Source organism: Aspergillus versicolor (genome assembly GCF_001890125.1).
Source record: "Aspergillus versicolor CBS 583.65 unplaced genomic scaffold ASPVEscaffold_1, whole genome shotgun sequence".
Lineage (NCBI taxonomy): Eukaryota > Fungi > Ascomycota > Eurotiomycetes > Eurotiales > Aspergillaceae > Aspergillus > Aspergillus versicolor.
Window position 1 is genome coordinate 669623 of NW_024467524.1, and position 21082 is coordinate 690704.

Here is a 21082-nt window from a genome sequence, read left to right on the forward strand (position 1 = left end):
ATATGACTACATGAGTGTGGTAGATACGTAGTAAATTAAACAAAACATTGGGTCAAGTCTACGTACAGCGGAGCTGATAGAAGGCCCACTTACTTGAGATCTGATAAGATCATGGTCACAGCTTGCCAAATGCCAAATGCCAGCTATCTAGATGCCCACGCGAGAATTATTACCGTAGCATGTACTCTTCTGGCTGAGGCAATAAACTGTGCTCTCAAATAATACAGAGGCTCCGACCATTGTGGAAGCAGCGGAATACTGTGCCCGATAACTGGGAAATACCAAAGCAGAAACAGCCATAAGTGTGATGCCCTTTACCAAAAGTCTTTTGCAAAAAGCCAGAACCATTTATTGATTAGTATAAGATGAGATATCTGAGTTGGGCAGAGCCTCTTCGATGAGAGCTGTCTAGCCCTACCCCGGCCACGGCCGAGTCCTCCGAGAAGATCCGCGACCAAATAGGTGCATGGCCACAATGTCTACTTTGTAGTATATAACTCTTTCTTTATATCCATCACACAAAGAACACGAGAGCAATCTATGTACCACGGGTTCGGATTATAATACAGCAGAGTATACTTGCGAGTATGGCGGATAGGCTTTATTTTGTAAAGGCAGCATAGCATGACAGGCATCGGAGGAAGAGCCCCAATTATACCATTCGTTATAGGAGTGCAAGCATGTGGCAATAAGATTGAGAGCCACGCAAGTGGATTCACCAAGAGCAAAATGTGCAATGAAACCCAGTTACAACGCGGCCAATCACACCTGCAAATACTCAAACTTGAGTATCCGTATGAGAGGGATCATCCACTGAAGGTACCTGGCCACGCATTTACCGATGTCGGTGTGGAGATGGGGGCTGGGATTCGAACATGCCGTGGGACTGGGGAAGGGTTTGAAATCACACAAACACGTTCATGCTGTTTAATGTTTACGGCGGACGCGACGAAATGCGCGTATGGGCCTTCCATTTCCTTGGTCTTCCCGAGTTTCAATCCGGTCCCACTCAATAAAGACTATAAGACAGCACTAGGCTCCAGCATGCATTGCGGTCAAAAAAACTGGGGACATTTGCCCGCCTATGACAACAGTATTCTTGGCCCTTTTTCCGTAAATCCGCCGTCCATGGCTGGGGTGGGCTCGATGTACAAATCAGGTTCCAGAATGGGAATCGCGACTCGCCAGCAAGGAGCGTATAAACATTAAACAAGGATCGTTCCTCTGGGCTGATCTGTCAGCTTATTCGATGATTCATAAGAATTAGATTTTCAGCTCCATGGGGATTAGTGGGTATTGGGCAATTCTTTGTCGGCAAGGAGGCAGTGGCGGGAGAATCGGGCGACAAGCGGACAATGTACACAGTACCACTATTGATGCCAGCTTACGAGTAAGATATTGACGCGTGATTTGTGCTATAGTAATTTTATTTGAACTTGCAGAAATAAAAGTCCATACAGGATAGCATCTGGTTTCAATATACGGCGCGCCGTGGTCGAGGTCTTGGAGATCTTATTATCTGATCTGATAAGATCAACACCTGCGTTGGTCGCAACTCGGCGTACATATCATTTTATTTAGAGCCAATAACAGACAGGCGGCACCGCAGGTACAGTGGAGATTGCGAAACCGGACCAAATCAATGGGGAGGTGGTCTGACAAGAGCGCGTCGTGAAGCTCCCACACGCGTCGGGGTACATCCATAGCAAAATCCGTGGCAGTCACGTGCCCAGGCGTACGACAACCCGCGGACGCGACCTCTTCCTTCCTATTTAAATTCAGATCTCCCAGCTTTTCCCCCCCGATCTGTTTTCCCTTCACCCCATCATTAGCTTCACTTAGCTCTGCTGTCTCTCGGTTCTCTTCTCTCTATCTTAATCCTCAAGAACTGGAGCTCCTTTTCTTTCACAATGTCTGCGCAGCTCACTCCCTCGAAGCAGGTATGTCGGCCATTCCGTCGCGTTGACGCGTCTTGGGAACAGAAAGTAGCTAACAATTTGCTTTAATAGGCTGCTACCTCTCTCGAGAACCTTAAGATGAACGACTCTCCCGTCAAGAAGCTTAACTTCGAAACAGCGGGCAAGGAGAACGCGCCCGTGCCCGACACTGCCGTCGACGCCACCCCCATGCCCGTTGCAGAGAAGCCTGTTGAGCCCTCTAAGGCTCAGCTCAAAATTAGGGAAATTGAGGCCAATGAGCCTCTGCTTCAAGAGAACCCTCACCGCTTTGTCTTGTTCCCTATCAAGTATCATGAGGTGAGCGCGCCCTGCTACGCGTCACGCGTAGAGTGGAATTTTTTCCCCTACCGCCTTGCAAATGTTGCCCACTAACACGACGCGTCGCGATGCACAGATCTGGCAAATGTACAAGAAGGCCGAAGCTTCCTTCTGGACTGCTGAGGAAATTGATCTCTCGAAGGATCTTCACGACTGGAACAACCGCCTGACCGATGACGAGCGTTTCTTCATCTCACGTGTCTTGGCTTTCTTTGCCGCTTCCGATGGCATTGTCAATGAGAACCTGCTGGAGCGATTCAGTGGAGAAGTGCAGATTCCCGAGGCCCGCTGCTTCTACGGTTTCCAGATCATGATTGAGAATATTCACGCCGAGACGTACTCTCTCTTGATTGACACCTACATCAAGGAACCCAAGCAGCGCACCTACCTCTTTGATGCCATTGATACTAGTATGCTTCCAAATATACCCCTGCTGTTGATTGCGCTGACATGTAAAAGTTCCCTGCATTCGCAAGAAGGCCGACTGGGCTATTAAGTGGATCCAGGACCAGGAATCTACATTCGCCCAGCGTCTGGTTGCATTTGCTGCCGTTGAAGGTATTTTCTTCTCCGGCTCGTTTGCCTCTATCTTCTGGCTGAAGAAGCGTGGTTTGATGCCCGGTCTTACTTTCTCTAACGAGCTCATCTCTCGTGACGAGGGTCTCCACACCGACTTTGCGTGCTTGCTGTTCTCTCACCTGAACTGGCGTCCATCCAACCAGGTCGTCGAGGACATCATTGTTGAGGCTGTTGCTATCGAGAAGGAGTTCCTCACGGATGCTCTTCCCTGCGCGCTTCTGGGAATGAACTCCAACCTCATGTGTCAGTACATTGAGTTCGTTGCTGACCGCCTCCTTGTCGCTCTGGGTAACAAGAAGTACTTCAACGCCACCAACCCCTTCGACTTCATGGAGACTATCTCTCTGGCAGGTAAAACCAACTTCTTCGAGAAGCGTGTCGGTGATTACCAGAAGGCCGGTGTCATGGCAAGCACCAAGAAGGACCCCAAGCAGGAGGAAGCCAAGGCCGCCACTGGTAACGGCCTGTCCTTCGACGAGGACTTCTAAACAGCGCAACAACATTATACCCCTCTCCCTGCTACGTTTTTGTTTGGGTCTGCTTGTTTCATTGATTGATGATTATTGAAGGATACGCATGGGCTCGGCGTTTGTATAGGCGGATTCGTATTTCTTTTGTTTAATGTATAAATTGTCTCGTCCCATAATGTATTTAGTACAAAGAATAGTATATCAAGTGTACATTGGATATATAAACTCTTGAGTGTATGTAGAGCCTGAATAATCGCTGTCGCCAGCGTGAAGACCCTCCAGTGCCTCATCGGGCCGGGACTTGGCTGGACTGCCCAGTGGTAATTACGTCTTCTTCTCAGCCAAGTGGACAACACGTTGCCACGGCCCTGCGCGATAGCCTTTGGACTCTGGGATCAATCATAGTATAATACGTAATCTCCATGCCACGCTTCCATGTCGACATTCAGTCACATTCATTTCTTGCCCTTCCCCTTCTTCTTCGACTTCCCTTTCCCACCCGCTCCTGCTCCAGCTTCTGCGCCTGTCGTAGGCGTGCCCGTAGTAGCAGTCAATCCCTCCTCAACACCACCCATCTCAACATCCCCGCCTGTCCCAGCCACATTCGCAACGCCCGAATCCAACGTAGCAAGGTCCGCCCCGCCAGCTAGTAATCCCAGCGCCGTAATCAATCGTCCGACCTCTGCAGCTTTATTCGTGCGGTATTTCAGACATATCCCGACTTCGGGGGTGTATGTTTTTAGGACGAGGGTTGCGAGCGGTGCCTTTTCTTGTGTTGACGTTTGTTGAGGTTGCGTTTTGTTGGAGTTGGAGTTGGAGGGGGTGGTCTTGGGGAAGGTGTATTTTGTTGTTATCCGGGTCTGAGAGCAGCTGGTTAGATTGAATTGTTTCTTATTTTTTTTTTTTTTTTCAAGGATTGGTCTGAGTTATTTGTACTCTATGGGAACGTACTGAGTCTGGGTATGCTTGTAGGAGGAGTGAGGATTCCTTGAGGTAGGCCGCGGAGGTTGGGAGGTAGGGGCCTGAAGGCATTTTTTCGGGGTCTCTTCTTGACTGTCTAAAAGCTGGATGTGAAATTGTACTCGGCGACGTATAATTGGAAATTTATTGAGCTGAGGCGGGGGAGGTGAAAGTCGACTATCTGGTAGTTGTAGTGGTGATGGTAAATTGACAATGTACCTAGTGGAGTGAAGTTTAGCGGGCTTGGCGGCGATTCTGCCTCAACTGTGTTCTCGAGAACCAGCCAAAGTATACTAATGAACTAACACTGGGAGCAAGTCATTGCCTCTTTTTAATTTCACTCTCGCAGCAGCTAAATGACAAGTTATTGAAATGCAGCCCTTTAGAGATGATAGTTCAGAGAAACCCGTGTCAAGAACAGTACACTAACGAAAATCCAATTCACCGCAACTGTACGTTGACATATGCTCTGTTTCTCCTAACATCGACACCTAGCCAGTTTATGCCTCCTTGTGAGATTCCAATCTTCCCTCTTTCTTACAAGACCTTCCGTATACCTCTATGTACCTTATATATATATATATTCATCGTAAGACGCCCTTCTTAGTCTTCGTTAGAACCTCCTTACGGGGGACTCGCCGGTTGATTGCGGTTTGCAATGGAAAAAATAACAACCTAGATGGTCTAAATAGTCATTCTTATGAATCCTGAAGCCGTAATAACTTCATTGGCCCCTCATAATATGGACGGAATTGACTGCATATAGTTTTCACGTTGGAAAGCACCCCATGGCCCAATGCCAATGCCCGGATCGGCCGAACATCTAAACACCTGCAATTTCTCACACTCACAGGTCGAAATTGGCAAGCCCAGCACGCACTGCAATCCCTACAGTGGAAGTGAGATTGGTCTGCCGGTTTCTGCGTGCAGCTTATTTCGTGACACTTCCATTTGCCCAAACCTGAGAACTGCCAGCCGAACCGGAACCCCTGCGCTCCTCCCCTAACCAGTGCCAATGCGGTTGTGGAGTTGGTGAATTAGGCAGCAGTCAATTTCATGAATAATAAACGTTCATTGTCTTCTCTCATCCATATTCGTTGCTATTATACAAGGTTAAATACAGTCGTGATGTGCTCAAAAAGTCCAAATAATGTCCAACATGCTACATTTGACGCCAATGTATCTTCATGAACCGATCCTAATACGTGCTGATATCCAAGGGAAGCCAAAAATAAAAACAAAGAAAAAGGAAAGGCATGATGAGTACTACAGTACTACCCATCAAGGGATGTGGGGAGTGGTCGAGAACACCGCACACATATCAAGCGTTGCTTGCCGTTTCGACCCCTAGTTGCTTTGAAGTTCGTCCCCCAGCAGCCCTCGCATCTGAGAACATCGTTTTCGTTCTCATTATCGGAGAGGTTGGACGACGCATATTCGCTGCTTAGTATGCTTCCTCGAGTGGATCTTCGCTCTCCATTGGGCTGTGGACTTGGGTCCAGAAGACCAGGGGAGTTCCGGTGTACCGCCAGCGCGTCTTGAGTGATCCTGTTATAGAATGAATAACTCTGGTCACCTTGTAGCCAGAGAGGATTATCCTTATTGTTCCCCTTGTTGATAATTGCGGCCGCTGACTGTGGGATAGAGCGTCGATGGGGGTCGTCCTGTTCCAGTTTCTCCTCGTTACGCTTGCGCCTCTCGGCAAAGCTCGCTCGCGGGCTGTCAAACGAAGACTTGTATACTGACGGTGGCGGAGACGTGGTAAATCCTGAGCGTGATTCACCTCGAGCGCCTGATGATCCCCGACCTGGGCTAGAAGTCCGTGACAAGCCTTGTACGGGCTTTTGTGGCGATGTGCTTCGGGTTCTGGGTGTTCGGTGGCCTTTATTATTTGTGTTATCATGTCCGATGACAGAATTCCGCCACGAAATGATCCGTTCTGAAGGCGTCTTGTGCGAAGACTCCTTACCGATAGATGAGGCAATGCTCTGTCTCGCGGAGTTGGTCCGGCGTAGGATCCGGCGGGAGATCGTCGAGTGGGTATCCCAGCTATCATATCTACGCTTGTTATGCGCGCAGTCCTGTCGGAAGATTTTGATTTTTCCCGAATAATCGGCTGCGATGATGATGTTTCCGTCGGGATGCGTTGAGCGCGAAAGAAACCCAGGTGATTCTTGGGCCAGCTTACTGGCCGTTGAGATGCGGTTTTGTCGACCATTCTCTTTATTGTTTTTGCTCTCGAGGGTTACCGGTGGCGGATTGCAAAGATCATATATTGGGTCCTCTGAAACCCCCAGAACCTGCTTCGTCGAGTTTGGGGCCATTACTGCCGCTGTCACCATTGCTGATTGGGTATCAAGGACTTCAAAGGCTCGCTTATCGGCATCTTTTTCAACAGGTGCCGTAGACCAAAAATAGGCTCTACGATCCTCGCTGCCACAAATTACATGCTTCCCATCGTCACTGAACGTCGCCCGGATCTGACTGCACGTGTTCTCGTTGCCACGGAATTTAGCTTCCAAGGTCCGGTCACGGAAGTCATACAGACGAATGCGAGAATCGTTACTCGTTATGAGAAGCTTCACGGCGCCTTCCGAGTCATCGCGTGGCAAAACCATCGAATCGATTCCGGTAATCTTACTGCCCTTGGCATTGCGACCCCGTGCCGAGCGAACATGGATGTTTCCCGCAGGTTTTAATCCATCAGTTTCATATATATTTAACAGACCATTCAGGCATCCTGCCATCGAGTATCGTCCATCCGGTGTAAATGAGACTGACGTAATCATGTCGGGCACATTCACAGTAAAAGCCACACTCTTGTCCGGGATGCTCCACAGACGAAGCTTCATGTCTAGAGATCCCGCAAGGAAGAAACGGTCATCGCGCGGATGAAATTGGATTGACGTCACGAAATCGCTGTGCTTGAAGCAACACAGACACTCCGGCCGGGATACATGCCACAACCGGACAGTTTTGTCCATGGACGAGGAGAGTAGGAAGTTGTTCTAAGATCAGTCAGTTTCGTACTGGAATATGAATTCGGATTGGCATACCTTGCTCCAGCTCAAATCCAGAATACTACCGGAATGGCTATCGTACACCCTGACCGGGGTCTGCTTGAAAACCGGTGCTTTTAACCGCCGCGGTTCCTCATCCTCGCCTTCAGATTCACTCGATTCTCTGTCTTCTGGAGAGGCAATAACTGCCCAGACTCGAACTTTTCGGTCCTGCCCCGCAGCTGCGAGATATTTTCCATCCTTCGAGAACATCAAGGCCCATATAGCTTTCCCAGTAGCTCTGCTGCTTTGCGTACCCGCGGTTCCGGGGCGCTCATCTTCGTCTGCAGGGGCGGGGCTATCAAGGCCTTCTAATTCCTGGGCTTGGAACAGCCGGTTGAACGTCCTTTCCTTTTTATAATGCGCTTTAACTCGAGCATACTTTGGGGGCGGTGGAAACCGGGGAACAAAGCCTATCGGTTGCGCAGCGGCAGAAACATCGGTGCGGGCATTACCCATTTCGGATACATTATCCTCTTCATCGGAGAATGTCTCTTTCTTTTTGCCGGGGATGATACGACTCAAAAAGGAAACGCCCTTTCTATAGCGCAGTCAGCTCGGTTTTGTTTCAATGCAATATGACAACGAAACAAGGTAGAAAAGTGTGGAAACAAAGACTAAGTGAGGATGGATCAAAGGATATATGCGCGGCTCGTAAATGGGCATTCAGACTCCACTCTTTCAGCGCCAGACTGGACGTACTTCTTTTCTTTGACGAGCTTTTGGGGCGCTTGTTCACCGCGGTTCGGACCCTGGTCGACTGGGCTGTGCTTATCTAGTCCGCCAGCTTCAGCCTCGTAAGATGCCCTTCCCAGTAGCTTGAGAGGGATCGATTTCTGAGTATTGGTGCGCTTGATAATATGCTGTATTTGGTTGCAAGACAATACAATCAGCCACTAGTGCTTACAGATTGCAGGAAAGTTCGGGGATGGCCTTACTTGGGACAACGGATCAATCGCGCTAGAGTCGGCGCTCTCGAAGACGGTTGGAGAGGATGTCGAATTCCGGCCAGCAAGATTGGAGCCGGAGCCATATGCTGGCACTGGGCGGGAATTTCTTTTCGCATCATGCAAATTTCCACTCGAACCAGAAGCAAGATCGGACGCTGCAGATTCTAACACAGAAGAAAGAGTAAGCAACTATCAGCGAATGATCGTCCTTGCGCAAAACCACCGCGAAACTTTCGGAGAGATCGGGACACGAGGTGCAGGTGAGGTGTTGGACATGTCAGATATGCGCGTCTCGTGACAAGAACATACCAATTGGAAAAGACCGAGAGGATCGCGGTAGTCCAGATTGCACGGGGGTGAGCGGACTGGACTCGTCGAAGTTGTGGTCGTTGGTGGTTGAACCCGAGGGGTCACTGGTGACGATCGCCGGGAGGGAAGACCCTGGACCGTCTCCTCTTCCTCTCAGAGCCTCCGCCTGCGCCATGGCTTTTATTCATCGCATATGCGGTGGGCACGAGGGTGAAATGCGACGGTATGGGAGGAGAAGAGGTGGAGGAAAGAGAGGAAATTGAAGGAGCGCGGATCAAGCGCGGAGCGATTAATTATTAGTTTGGTGGTACTTGATTTAGTAGGGGTGCTATCTCAGCCCGGGGCCGGAGAACAAGTTTTTTATTTCATTAACGGAGACAGTACGAGGAGATACGCTGTCATATCTCATTAGGCCCTCGGTTTTGCCGGCTCTTGTCTCATTTTAGTGGAAAACGCGATGTGGTTTGCCGACTGAAGGCAGTGAAAGTCTGGACCTGCGGCGGATAGAACGGGTATGATTTCATCGCCACAACATCGACATACAGTACAATACAAGCAGGTTAAGCGCACACGAGATGCCCCGAGTGCGTGCAAGACTTGCCGTTCAGAGCCTACTCCAACCTCGTCCAGTCAAGAATTTTAGGATTTGAATTTCCGCCTTTCACCCAAACCCTGTCGGCTGTCAGACTCGTGGGAGTTTGTCAACTCAGCTCCAGCGGCTCCCTCCCGTCCAAGCGTCCTTGTCAGGGTCTATACCAACTCCCCGGCCCGACTTTTGGCGATATCACACATGGCCTGCCACGAGATAAGAATGTCTCCGCGCTGTATGGACACGTTGTAAATGACTCACCTGGATGACCTCCTCGACCTCTTTGTCAGAATCGCCCCGATCAATCCTCTTGCGCATTTCCTCCATAATCACATCCCTACTTCGCTTATTCACAAACGTCCTGTTTCCATGTTGGAGAAACAATTAGCACCGAATAATAAACAGCCCATGTAATAGTACCAATATCACATACACAAACCGCAGCCCTGGGAACTTCTCTTCATATTCAGCATTCAGCGCGCGCAGTTTCTCTGCCTGTTCCTCCGCACCCGTATTCAAATTCGCCTGCTCTTTTTTGCTCAGTTCGCTGAGATGTTCTGCGCCGCCGCCGCCAGCAGCGGCTGTCTTCGGCTGTCCCAAGCGGGGATGCGACCCGAGAATCCCTACAAGAATGTCCCTGTCGGTCGGCGAATTTGCGGCCGAGAGCGCCGACATCCGGCCCCCAACTGCGTCGATTAAGCTTGCGTAGGATGAGAACGTTTGGTTGGCGAGGACCGGGGCCATGAGGGTGTGAAGCTCTGGTGAGGATTCGAAGAGGGTATCTAGAGCTTGGAATTGTTGCTCTTGTGGCTGCTCCTTTAAGGAGGAGGCCGGTGGGAGTGTAGGTGGCATTGTTGCTTACAGTTGCAGTAGTGGACTGATTATTCTAGATAGCGAAGCTGGAAGTAGGTAGGTTGTCAACGGTGTAGACACATTGTAGATATAATAGATCTTGAGGTCATTGCCCCCGCATCGGGGCTCTCCGAGTCTTTTGGCGGGGCGGAGTCCAGCGATTATCGATTATCGCGATCGAGTGTCACGGCAGTCTGCCTATACGGCCCTCCCCGCAGTCTACAGAGTAGTACATACTTATGTAGACTGTAAACATCCAATCGGGTTAGCACTAAAGCACTGGCGGGCTTCTAGAATGATGCCAATCGTGCAACGGGTGACAGACCACAGTCTGTCGAGCGTAAATAGCTCGGACCAAGCGCTGCCCATCATTATTTCAGTTCGCGGGATTGGGCTACATATGAAACGTTAGTGTGGGCACTGGGCTGATGATTATGACCCAAAAGTGTCCATCGATTTCGAAGGATCGAGATGAGATGGAGATGGGAAGCCTCGGCTGAGAGATGGCCAATAGAGACGATCAATGGTATTGTTAAGAGCAAGGTTGCAGTCAATAATAGAAGCTCCTTCCAAATCGATCGATTAAAGCAATAAAACAGTCAGAGTGAAGCCTCAGCAACTCGCCGACCGCGTTGGGACCTGGGAAGCTTCATCGTCTCGCATGAGCTTTTGTAAATCCGTCCGTGCCCATTTTATTCGAATCCCCGATCCAAGATTGAGATTTGCGAAGAGCCAGTCAGGATTGAGAATTCCTGCGTTTCAGAATTGGGCAGCTCAGAATCCAGGAACCACGTTCAGTTCGCATTCGCCCAAAGTGGAGGCTGCGAACCGGCCACTAACAAGCCCCTGAACTCCTGAGGCCTGAGGGTTCGTGACTGGCACGGTCGCTCTGGCTCCTCGAGGTTTCTATCCAGAAGCCATCCTGGACCTCATTGCAAATTCCTGACCCAGGGTGGAATATCTTTCTTTTCTGTCTCCTTTTCACTTTGTCGCTCGTTTTCCCTTGTGTCTATTCCCGTTCCTGATTCCTCCCCGATCTCCTCCCAAAAGCCAAGTCCCCTCCCCCTCTTTTGCCTTGTACAACGAAAGCACCTGTCCAGGTGTCACACTCGAGGCCTCCTTCAGCCTAATGCGGCTCCCGCCATGTCTCTCAATGGCTTAGACAGTCCTCCGGTCATTGAAGCCTATCAGATTGCTCTCACTGAAGCAGGAGGATGGTACGTGTTTTACTCAAGCCTTCAGTAGAGACTTCTAACGCTTATCATTCCTTGTTAGGTTTCTTCTACGCTATGTATCAAGGGATGAAGTAGCCCTTCATGGGCGGGGGACAGGAGGCGTGCCTGATGTGCGAAATGCGATCGAAAACTACGAGGAATGTTCTCCGCTCTATGGATTTTTACAATATCGTCGGAGGAAGGTCATACTCAGCTATCTACCTGAAGACCTATCCCGACTCGTACGAGGTTTGCTTGCCCCCTTTCTAGCTACCTCTTGACCCTGCTAACCTGTCTTGCTTTTGCAATCTATAGCCCGAACCACCGTCCAATTCCAATCGGTCTTAGACAAATTTTCACCTCATGATACGGTCTTTTCATTATCGCAACCCACCGAGTTGACGGAAAGCGCCCTTTCCTCTGCATGTCTGCTACACACCGCCTCAGGTTCTATCACCTCCTCTTCGAGTTCACTCCGTCGTCGGAGACTGATGGAAATTGCGGAAGACGCAGAAGAATCTCCAGCCAAAGATACGACGGCACAAACCCAGGCCAAATCCCAAGATGTCCGGCAGAGGTCTTTCAGTCAATTGTCAGAAGCCACGGTTGTACCTCCTTCAGTAGCTTCAGCGGCGCCGCAAGCCCCCAATGACGATATATCCACGCCAACGAGCCCCGATTCTGCCCAAATCAACGGATTTCCAACCCCTGTTTCTCCCGATTACCACTCGGAACGGCCGACTTCCTCGAGGAATCTTCGTGATGATATATCTCTCGCGCCCTCCGAATCCCGTCAGTCTACGCAATCGGCCAGGCCATCCTTGCGAGAACTCGAACGCGCTGCAGGATTTAAGCCCAAGGTAAAGCTAGGACCGCGGCCCTCAGTGGATGGGAGTGGACGCCCCCGTACATCGGGAACGGCCGCTCGCAGCGTTGAACAACGTCCAGTCGCTTCGATGCCCTCCGGAATTCGGGCTTCTCCATTTCGCAAATCCAATCCTCCCCTCACACGTCCCCGTTCTCAGGGAAATCCTGTCGTAACCACATCTGCAAGCACCGCCAGGGTACCACCAGTGCCCCCGCTTCTGGTTCCCCCATCATCTATGCCAATCTCAAGGCCTCAACTTTCTCCTGGTGCCAAGTCACTTAGTGCCCTTTCCACGTCCTCGACCTCTAACGAGAAGGAGCGACTGATGAAGGCACTACAGCTCCGCAAGTCTCAAATGCAGAAGAGGGCACAAGAAGCGAAGCGGACAAAGGAAAATAGTAACGAAACGAGCCATACAGCACGAGACTTGAACGACGATAAAGAGAATATTGGATTACACTCCGAGAAAGCGGCGTACGACAAGGGACGTCAAAGGTTATCTAGCATTTCGGAGCATGACAGCAAGGCTCCACCAGCCAACATACTACCTGAAACCAAGCAGCCTGTCACCATTCAACATAACCCAGTCGAACCTACTCAAGTTCAAGACGATGAAAAGGTCTCTTCAGAAACTTCCAAAGAAGAACCAGTTGTAGAAACCGTCAATGATCAGTCTGATTACACACTGCCAAGCACTACCTACTCACCGGCGGACTCTCAGCCAGCCAACCTCGACGAGAATCCAGAAACAGAAGCCCCTCTTTCCGAGCCTGAAACGGTCCCTTTTCAAGAAGACTCGACCGGGTCCACTGGAAATGAAATTAAGTGCGGCCCCGGTTCGCCTAGCGCCGTTGTTGACGTCCCACCTCAAGACAATCCTGAAAAGTCTCGGGAGGAAGCAGAAATTATTGCAACTCCCCCGCCGGCCGAGAAAGAGACCATTATTGCAAACGAAAGCGAATTAGACGCTGGCGCCGAAGCACCTGAACCCGTCGAATCCCCGTCACTCATTTCCTCGCATTCTCCGGAGTCCGAGGCGCGGTCGGAAGCCGTCACCGACACTTCAACGATAACCCCATCGAACCTCGCCGAGCTGCAGAATGCACCATCGTCTGGGCCTGTAAGCGAGGAACAGCAGAATTCAACAACGCGTAAGGATAAGCTCAAACCTGCCCTAGAGCCTATCCAAGTTCCGACACCCGACTATTCGGATGACGACAACCTTCTCTCCGATGATTCCTTCATGGAAGAACTGAAAAGTGCTACGGTGGAGGAGGCAAAGCCCATCTCGGTGGGTAAAACTCCTCTTTCTCCATACTCGAACGGTGGGAGCGATAACGTTGGATCCGATGCCTGGCGAACTTCGCGTGCGGTTTCAAACCCAAGTGCTATTGTACCTCAGTATGCCAATGCACCTGCTTTTGCTACCGCCAGGTCAGTTTCGAGTCCATTCTCACAGGCCGAGGATCCAACAAGCCCCGTTTTGGTGGCTAAGAAGATCAATGTTTCTTCTGGTATCTCTAAGCGCATCAAAGCGTTGGAACAGTTCTCAGGCAACCGCGAGGGTGCAGCTACTCCCCCGAATTTATCTACCCAAAATGCAGCCTCCTTTGGAGCTGTTCGCAAACGAGCATCCGTATCATATGGGACCGGCAACTCGGAGGCGTCGTTATCGCGACATTCATCGTACGCACCGGAGCCCTTCTCTCGAACTGCGAGTCTGAGACGTCCCGACTCGAGGGCTAGCACCAATGCCGAACAGCCCACAAACTCTGTCTCTGTCACTGCACGCATAATCCGCGAGCCAAGCGCTCCAGCGAACGACTTGAACGCAGGCACGGAGCCCCGCACCCTCAATCTGCAAGCCAGCCCGTTAACCGTTGAGCATGGCACATCGGATCAGCCTGCATCACGGGATCCGACGCCAGATGCTACTCCGAACCAGATTGAACCGCGTAAAATGTCCGTCTCCTCTATAAGCTCAGCCAAGCCACCTGCAGGTACAATGCCTCGTTCAGAGAGTAGGTTATCCGTGTCATCTAGAAATGACGGATATTTCCTCTCAAGGTCCCCAAGTGAGACATCAGCATCTTCGCCCGAAGAGAAGAAGGAATCCCGTGCTTCCAGACTCATTCGCCGTATGTCTTCGATAACTTCACCCTCACGGAGAAGCACCGTCGGTTCAAAAAGCCCGGCGCTCAAGGAGGAGGACAATATGCCGTCTTTGGATAATCGTTCCAAGACCACTGTTGAGCTTCCCGCCCCTGTCGACATCGGCGAGCTCAATGTCCAATTTCCCGACACGCTGCTGTGGAAACGACGGTTTATCCGAATTGACAGTCAAGGCTATCTCATTTTGACACCTGGAAACATGGACTCGAGCAACCGCAACATGGTCAAGAGATACCACTTGACTGAATTTAAAACACCTTGCGTACCTGACGAAGAACGGGAAGAACTTGCCAATAGTATCTTGCTGGACTTCCTCGACGGAAGCACCCTTCAATGCGCCTGTGAATCGAGGCAAGGGCAGGCGTTTGTTCTCCAAAGTAAGTTACCATATTAAATAATCCAACGCTATACCGGCGGAATAAAACTAACTATGAACAGCTCTTGTCGATGCCCATGGTACTCATCAACAACTCGTGTCTAAATAGTTCCTTTCACCATCATAGCATTCATTTACATTTCTTTCGACCTAAAATTGCATCCCTTCATGTATCTATCCCGCTCACTTCATCGTCCAAATGCCCCCGGGTCGTCTTGATTTCTTTCCCTGTTATCATGCATGTTTTCCAGCGGTATACCCTATCAAAACGATTTTCCTTTTGTCCATTCGACCGACTATTTTCATTCCTGATACTGCATCTGGAGCGTCAATTACCTCTCAATCTTCAGATCTTTTTTTTTCTTTCTCCTTCATCATTTCTTTGGCCAAATGTATGGGCCTCGAGCCTGATTCGCTACATAGCCGTCATGTTTAGATCATCTCCCTTACGTGTTTTCGCACCGACGGTTGAGCACAATTAGATATTCTTCGTTCCTCGTTTAACGGGCCTTCCCATTTTTGTATGCCGTGTTTTGTTTAATATGCATTGGGTAGGTAGTACTGATTTATCTATATCTAGTATTACATGCAGGCTTTAACTTATGTTTGTAGTTTATATGCTTTCAGATGATAGAAAGCATGTGGCAAATGAATACTGTCAGTTAAATGATACTGGTTATCTTCGCCTGCCACGAGGATCAAGCGTCTATAGGAAGTGGTGAGGATATCCGTATAATTACAATTCTTAATTGGAGCCTTCTTTGGCAGCTCTCTTCTGTTCCCACTCATCCAGGAACTTCTTAACTTTTGGACCCCAAACCTCCTCCCCGGCATCGAGATCCTTATACTCGAGTATCCTCTCCGGTTCCAAGTCGAAGTCTGCCTGGCGGGACCGCACAAGCGCGCTCATAAGGCCACAGCTACCCAGGGCCTTGCCAAGATCGTGTGCTAAAGAGCGAACGTAAAAGCCGGAAGTGACGGTCATGGTAATCTTCACTGCAGGTGGCTGTGATCGGCCATTCGATGGCTCTGAAGCTTCAGGTTGTGTTTCTGTCGTCGTTTCTGTGGGCTTTTCCTCTGTCGCTTCTGGCGCATTGGTTTTCTCGGACGTGGCGGGTGCGGCGTCACCCTCATCGGATACTTTCTGTTTCTTCGTAGGTTCGGGTTCAGTGTCTTTGGGGCTTTCTGCTGGAGGCGACTTGCGTTTCGACGTCGCATCAGCATCGTCCGCTGCTGGAGCAACAGGCAAAGAATCGTCTTTCTCCAGCAATTTCTCCGCAACAGCCTTCTCATCTGCAGCGGCCTCTTCCTCGGGCCATTTATACTCATGCGTTCCAGGCTCATACCATTCGAGAACTCGCATATCAAGTACCTCCACCGGCCTAGACTGGATTTCAATCGGCGGTACTTTCCCCTCTCGTGCATACTCATATAACTTCTTGCCCTGAACCTTGAGCGCCGAGAAAATAGGCGGGCGTTGCATAATCTTCCCCCGGAATTGTTCGAGCGCCTTTTCCACCGCCTCACGAGTAATATGTTCATACGGGCCCCGACGAACAATTTTTCCCAATTGATCATATGAATCCGTCTCTGCGCCAAAGAGAACGACCGTCTCGTACGTCTTTGTGCACCCTAGAAAGTCATTGAGGAATTTCGTTCCTTTGCCAACGCCCGTAACGAGGACTCCGGTTGCGAGGGGGTCGAGGGTTCCTCCATGTCCGATCTTAACGTCAAGGCGCTGGCTACGACGGCGTTTGCGCTGGAAGTTGCTTTCTCGATTGCGTCGCGCGCGCTCGGTCTCGAGCCATGGTTTGAAGACGTCGGACGGGTTGAAGTGGTGCTGTAGTTTGCGGATTACGTCGGCGGAGGTGACGCCTTGCGGCTTGTGAACGGCTAGTTTTTTTTTGTTAGTTAGACATTGAGTGCAGAAGAGGTTTTGCTATACGGTGAACGTACCAAAGACGCCCTCGTAGATCTTTTCTCCGGACATGGTGGTGCGAAACAGCTTCAATCCTTGACGGAGGCCCATCGGCTGCGGGAGAAATGTTTTTTTTGGGTGAATATAGCTGAACGAGACCGATGACGAAAGCACTCAAAACAATTTAAAAGCGCCAATATCACAAAGATAATTTTTGAGCACCCTTCAAAATTTCAATCCGGAGCTGGAAGAAAGATAAAATAGTTCGAGGCTCTAGCAAGTATCGCGGTGGTATCAAAGCTCCGTAAATTACACAGGAAGAGCTGAGCTCCGCGTAAATTACCGATCCTTACCACCCTATTACCAAGATTCCCGAGATATTCGATGGGACCCCCCATCGTCATCAACTCAATCACCCTCACACTGCCCGCACTCAACTCCCCGTCGTCCGCTCCACCTCCCACTGCATCATCCTTTCACACGCCTCCAGGTCATCCCTGGTCAATCTCTGTTAGCAATCAGGGCGTCATGCAACCTCCCGAGACATGACATCCCGAGAAGATAGCGTCTTGGCCGCCAGAGACCCGTCTCTCGTCGACGAGAACGCCTGGGAAGAATTCAGCTTGTCCGAGGTCAGAATCTTGGTCCCTGGCAAGTCGCGTTATGCCAATCTTCTCACGGCCACACCAGAGAACCCCGTCCAGGTGACGGGATGTCTGGACGAGGTAGAGGAGGAGCAGGAGTCCCTAGGTTTGTATTACACTTACGCACTACAACCGCGCCTCGCTCGCTCGCGATCTATGAAGACAAACAGCTAACATATCCCTTCTCCACCTATAGTTCTCGACCCGGATTATCTAACAAAGCGCATTGTAATCGATAATGTGAGCCACTTCGCCTACGGGCAGCACAATGATGGGGAAGTCGGAATCTGGGTTGCCGGCCAGGCTGGCTGGTTCTCCATCTCCCCCGCAAAGGGGTACCGGGCCGTGTTCAACGACGTCGTCGAGGCAATCGATCTACTATATTTCCTGACCGATCGGAATAAGCCAAAGAGGAGGAGTGCGAGAAGGAAGAAGAAGTGGAATTACCCGAGTCTTGAGGACTTGTGTGATGAATATGTGCTCCACACGCATGGGATTTGCGAGGACGGTGACGACTCCGCCGAGGTTTTCTACAAGCATCATAATTTTTTGCTCTCACGTATGATAAATGGTGAGGAGGAGGTTAATTGGGCTGAGACGAATATTTTTCCACATATTTGTGAAAAGTTTCCGGTATGTGGTCTATTCTATGTTCCCCCGAGGTGTTGAATGTCGGATCTAAAGTTCGTTTCTAGGAGGATTTTGAAGAGCTTCGCGCTCAAAAGGAAGCAAAGGAGGCGGAGACAGAGGAAGAAGACAATGATGAAGATGAAGAAATGGAAGACAGGGCTCCGACGCCTGACCCGACAGCCATCTCGAAGGCCCAGGCAGATGCCATTTATAAAGTGATTCTTGATCTCAAAGAAGCAGGGTACCTCGCGAAGCGACAGTTGAACCTTGAGCTTGTCGCATCGACTCTGATGGACCGCTTCGAGATCGACGGTCTAGAGTATGCACAGAATCTTTTGTCATCAACTGCTACTGGCATTCTTGAATCCATGAACGAAGCCAAGACGAACGTATTTGACTGGTCCAAGAAGGTCATTTATAAAGAATTGAAAGCCGCATCCAAGAAGAATAAATTGGAAAATGTGACATTCACTCCGCTACGGCCTCGTCTATCTGATGATGGTGGTTCTTCCGACGAAGACAGTGACGACGACCCAAGACCCCGCCACCGGAAGTCTGTGCTACGACCAAAGAGCCAGATTGCGTCGAAGAGAAATGGCAAGCGGACCCGGAGCACAGCAGTGGATTATGAACTTTCCGATGATAATCAGGATGCCATGGATGAGTTTGAGACCCCCAGTAAGGTTCGTGGTCACGACCTAGTTCGGGACCCCTTGTCTACTAGGGCAAAACGGCGGACACGATCTATACTATCAGACTCTGAGTCGACACCTGTTGTCGAAAGAACACCACTACAAGAAACTCTCCGGAGTCGAAATACTTCAGTCTCAGCTGCCGAGTTGTTCCCGAACTCGGGGACTTCTCATGACGCCAACTCCCCAGGGGATACGTGGGTATGCCAAGTACCCGGCTGCGATAAGATAATCACCAGATGTACTTCGAAGCGCGGCAAGGAGATGGTCCAAGATCATTCTCTGGCACATGCGGATGACACAAAGGCAAAAGTCGATCTAGTTGTTGCAGAACAAAGACTAAACATTAATCTTCGCGTCGATAACCTCCTAAATCGCATTCGAGGAATGAGTGCTTTCGATGGTGCACTGGCAGCGCTAAATGGCGAAATGAACGGCACGCATAATGAAATTGGAACCTAAGGCCGGCTGCAAAGCATACCTTTAGCATGTTATTGAACACATCAAGCAGCCCAGCATATCGCTTGCGCAGTATGAACGGATTGAGTCGCACGGTCTGGGACTCTGGCTGACCACTAACACCTCAGCTTGTCCCTTCGGAGGAGCGGAGTGGCATCGTGCCTCGCTCTCTGATAAAGGTTCTCGCGATATCAGAGCAGGTGGGATAGTTGTATTCCACACGAGCTATTCTAGTCCTGCGTACACAATGCAGCCTAGCGGGGTTTCTTCAGTTTACCGACTGTTTTTCAATCCGTCAAGGGCCCAAATCCAAGGGTGAAAAACAACATTGGACGATACTAACGGTCTTTTTTTTTCATATTCATGTCTGGGCAGTTGGATAATACCTGCACCTGACTCACCTTTTGGAGGCGTATTCTACCAGGAACATTGGCATTGAAGCAGCCACGAAAGTATGGCACGCACGGCGCAGTTTTATAGATATCTCAATTCCACAGCTACAGCTCTAGCTACTTCATGGAACAAATTGCTTTTCGAAACCTTGACCCAAACGCGCACAAGACAGCCTTACTTCCGGTATCCTGATTGGAACAAACAGAAGAAAAGATGAATAACTGTATAATAGTAATAGTAGGATTTCCCGCATACAAAAATGTACGCATGCAATGGGATTAGATCAATCAAGAACGTCCCCTCGCAGCAGCCCGCTTACTCTTCCCTGGACGCTTAGGGCCACCTGCACCACCCTTCATCTTCTTAACTGAATAGCCACGCAGATCTCCGCTAGACATCGCATCACCGCTCTTGGAATGTCGCTTTTTACCGCCGAAGCCGAATTTCTCGTTCTTCTTTTGGCGCTTCTGCGATGGTCCGCCGGTCTCGTTGCGCCCACGCTTACGAGGGTTCTCTTCGACTGCGTTTTCAACGGCGACGTCGAAGAGCTCATCTCCCTCGCCGCCAGCACCTGATGTGTCTGTCTTCCGCTCTGTGGGGGGGTTGTTAGTAAATGGACGTCCGGCTCCATAAAATGCGATAGGAAATACATACTCTTCTTCAAAGAATTGACCTTTTCAATTGCTTCCTTCTTCTCCTTGGCCCGCTGTTGCAGCTTAGCAACTTGCACCTGCTTGCCAAACTTCTTCAGATCTCTCTGCTTCCTTGCGTCGGCGGAGGCCTTCTTTCCAGCGGCTTCATCGTAGAGCTTCTTCTTGATCTTGCCCATGTGCTCGTCCGTCTTGACCATCTCCGCAAAATAATCACGAGGTCGTGTAAACGGGACACCCTCTTTCTTGAGTAACTTCCTCGCCAGTAGAGCGGCAGATTGCGCAGTCTTGTAGAATGCGAGTTCACGGTTCAAGTCGTCGTTGGCGTCCGGAACATCGTTAGTTTCCTTTGAAACAATAGAGTTGTGTTCGGAGAAAGGCGTTAGGTGGGAGACGAAGGAGATGCGCTTTGTGGATGCTGTGAGGGCGGAGCTGTTGTTGATCGTGAGGCGTTGGTGGGGGATAACATCTTCGCGTTCGTCTTCGGAGAGGTCAGAGAGCGGGATATCTTCTTCCTCTTCCTCTTCTTCCTCCTCCTCTTCATCACCATCTTGTTCTGAGCCGTCGCTATCTGAGTTCTTTTCGGCGTCGTCCATGCTTTCGTCCTCTTCTTCCTCCTCCTCCTCCTCCTCCTTCTCTTCTTCTTCAGCCTTCTTATTTTTCGCCGGTCCCTCCTTTAAAAATCCAATTAGCATTGAGTGTCAAACCCGATCAAACAATAGTGAAAAACAAACCTCTTCGCCTGTCACACCCTTTCTCTTCTTCGCAGCCTTGAGCAACTTCTTTTGCTTTTCGGCTCCATAATCCCTCCCCTTGTGCTCATCAAGAGCCTGGAGCAGCTTGCTTCTCTTAGGCATATTGACTCAAAAGGTAAAAAAAAAACGGGGTGTATATAAAGAGTAACACTTGCAACGGGAGTCGGGGCCGCATCAATCTACGGGATTTTTTTTGAGCTGCGAATTGTACTAGTACCGATATGGTTAGTGTTGAAGATAAGGAAGGACTAGTACTAAAGGGTTTAG

General features: G+C 50.1%; 8 protein-coding genes across 8 annotated transcripts; 3 read left to right on the forward strand and 5 right to left on the reverse strand.

Moving 5' to 3' along the window:
- Nucleotides 1-1910: 1910 nt before the first annotated feature.
- Nucleotides 1911-3343, forward strand: ASPVEDRAFT_48307 (ribonucleotide-diphosphate reductase subunit RNR2; the record flags this gene model as incomplete). Its single annotated transcript, XM_040813984.1, has 4 exons — nt 1911-1940; nt 2010-2255; nt 2353-2686; nt 2736-3343. 4 exons carry the CDS (start codon nt 1911-1913, stop codon nt 3341-3343), a joined length of 1218 nt encoding a protein of 405 aa, XP_040661794.1.
- Nucleotides 3344-3780: 437 nt separating this feature from the next.
- On the reverse strand, nt 3781-4357 carry ASPVEDRAFT_121042 (SRP9/SRP21 family protein; the record flags this gene model as incomplete). The annotated part of the gene is made up of 2 exons (XM_040805848.1): nt 3781-4185; nt 4277-4357. The coding sequence occupies 2 exons, from the start codon at nt 4355-4357 to the stop codon at nt 3781-3783; spliced, it is 486 nt and encodes a 161-aa protein (XP_040661795.1).
- Nucleotides 4358-5425: 1068 nt separating this feature from the next.
- ASPVEDRAFT_214595 (WD40 repeat domain-containing protein) lies at nt 5426-9111 on the reverse strand. Its single transcript, XM_040809463.1, has 5 exons — nt 8604-9111; nt 8283-8458; nt 8047-8207; nt 7342-7885; nt 5426-7293 (listed from the first exon to the last, which is right to left on the reverse strand). The coding sequence occupies exons 1-5, from the start codon at nt 8776-8778 to the stop codon at nt 5560-5562; spliced, it is 2790 nt and encodes a 929-aa protein (XP_040661796.1). The 5' UTR covers nt 8779-9111; the 3' UTR covers nt 5426-5559.
- A 198-nt stretch (nt 9112-9309) lies between these two features.
- On the reverse strand, nt 9310-10459 carry ASPVEDRAFT_35355 (2-oxo-4-hydroxy-4-carboxy-5-ureidoimidazoline decarboxylase). Its single transcript, XM_040810977.1, has one exon. It carries the CDS (start codon nt 10042-10044, stop codon nt 9577-9579), a length of 468 nt encoding a protein of 155 aa, XP_040661797.1. The 5' UTR covers nt 10045-10459; the 3' UTR covers nt 9310-9576.
- Nucleotides 10460-13201: 2742 nt separating this feature from the next.
- On the forward strand, nt 13202-15282 carry ASPVEDRAFT_214844 (putative GPI-anchored cell surface glycoprotein). The gene is made up of 3 exons (XM_040809464.1): nt 13202-13246; nt 13305-14675; nt 14737-15282. Exons 2-3 carry the CDS (start codon nt 13370-13372, stop codon nt 14781-14783), a joined length of 1353 nt encoding a protein of 450 aa, XP_040661798.1. The 5' UTR covers nt 13202-13246; nt 13305-13369; the 3' UTR covers nt 14784-15282.
- A 137-nt stretch (nt 15283-15419) lies between these two features.
- On the reverse strand, nt 15420-16664 carry ASPVEDRAFT_119925 (pseudouridine synthase PUS4; the record flags this gene model as incomplete). The annotated part of the gene is made up of 2 exons (XM_040805752.1): nt 15420-16567; nt 16631-16664. 2 exons carry the CDS (start codon nt 16662-16664, stop codon nt 15420-15422), a joined length of 1182 nt encoding a protein of 393 aa, XP_040661799.1.
- A 473-nt stretch (nt 16665-17137) lies between these two features.
- ASPVEDRAFT_48312 (uncharacterized protein) lies at nt 17138-19020 on the forward strand (the record flags this gene model as incomplete). The annotated part of the gene is made up of 3 exons (XM_040813985.1): nt 17138-17342; nt 17433-17869; nt 17932-19020. The coding sequence occupies 3 exons, from the start codon at nt 17138-17140 to the stop codon at nt 19018-19020; spliced, it is 1731 nt and encodes a 576-aa protein (XP_040661800.1).
- A 677-nt stretch (nt 19021-19697) lies between these two features.
- Nucleotides 19698-20917, reverse strand: ASPVEDRAFT_48313 (EBP2 family rRNA-processing protein; the record flags this gene model as incomplete). Its single annotated transcript, XM_040813986.1, has 3 exons — nt 19698-20002; nt 20065-20734; nt 20795-20917. The coding sequence occupies 3 exons, from the start codon at nt 20915-20917 to the stop codon at nt 19698-19700; spliced, it is 1098 nt and encodes a 365-aa protein (XP_040661801.1).
- Nucleotides 20918-21082: the final 165 nt, after the last annotated feature.

What these genes read in the sequence shown, in the direction of transcription:
- ASPVEDRAFT_214595 (XM_040809463.1), bottom strand. Translation starts at nt 8,778, where the DNA reads ATGGCGCAGGCGGAGGCTCTGAGAGGAAGAGGAGACGGTCCAGGGTCT. An exon ending in CTCTCGGTCTTTTCCAATTG is followed by an intron (nt 8,459 to 8,603) that starts GTATGTTCTTGT and finishes CTTCTGTGTTAG; the next exon opens with AATCTGCAGCGTCCGATCTT. An exon ending in TGGATTTGAGCTGGAGCAAG is followed by an intron (nt 7,294 to 7,341) that starts GTATGCCAATCC and finishes GACTGATCTTAG; the next exon opens with AACAACTTCCTACTCTCCTC.
- ASPVEDRAFT_35355 (XM_040810977.1), bottom strand. Translation starts at nt 10,044, where the DNA reads ATGCCACCTACACTCCCACCGGCCTCCTCCTTAAAGGAGCAGCCACAA.
- ASPVEDRAFT_214844 (XM_040809464.1), top strand. Translation starts at nt 13,370, where the DNA reads ATGGAAGAACTGAAAAGTGCTACGGTGGAGGAGGCAAAGCCCATCTCG. An exon ending in GCAGGCGTTTGTTCTCCAAA is followed by an intron (nt 14,676 to 14,736) that starts GTAAGTTACCAT and finishes AACTATGAACAG; the next exon opens with CTCTTGTCGATGCCCATGGT.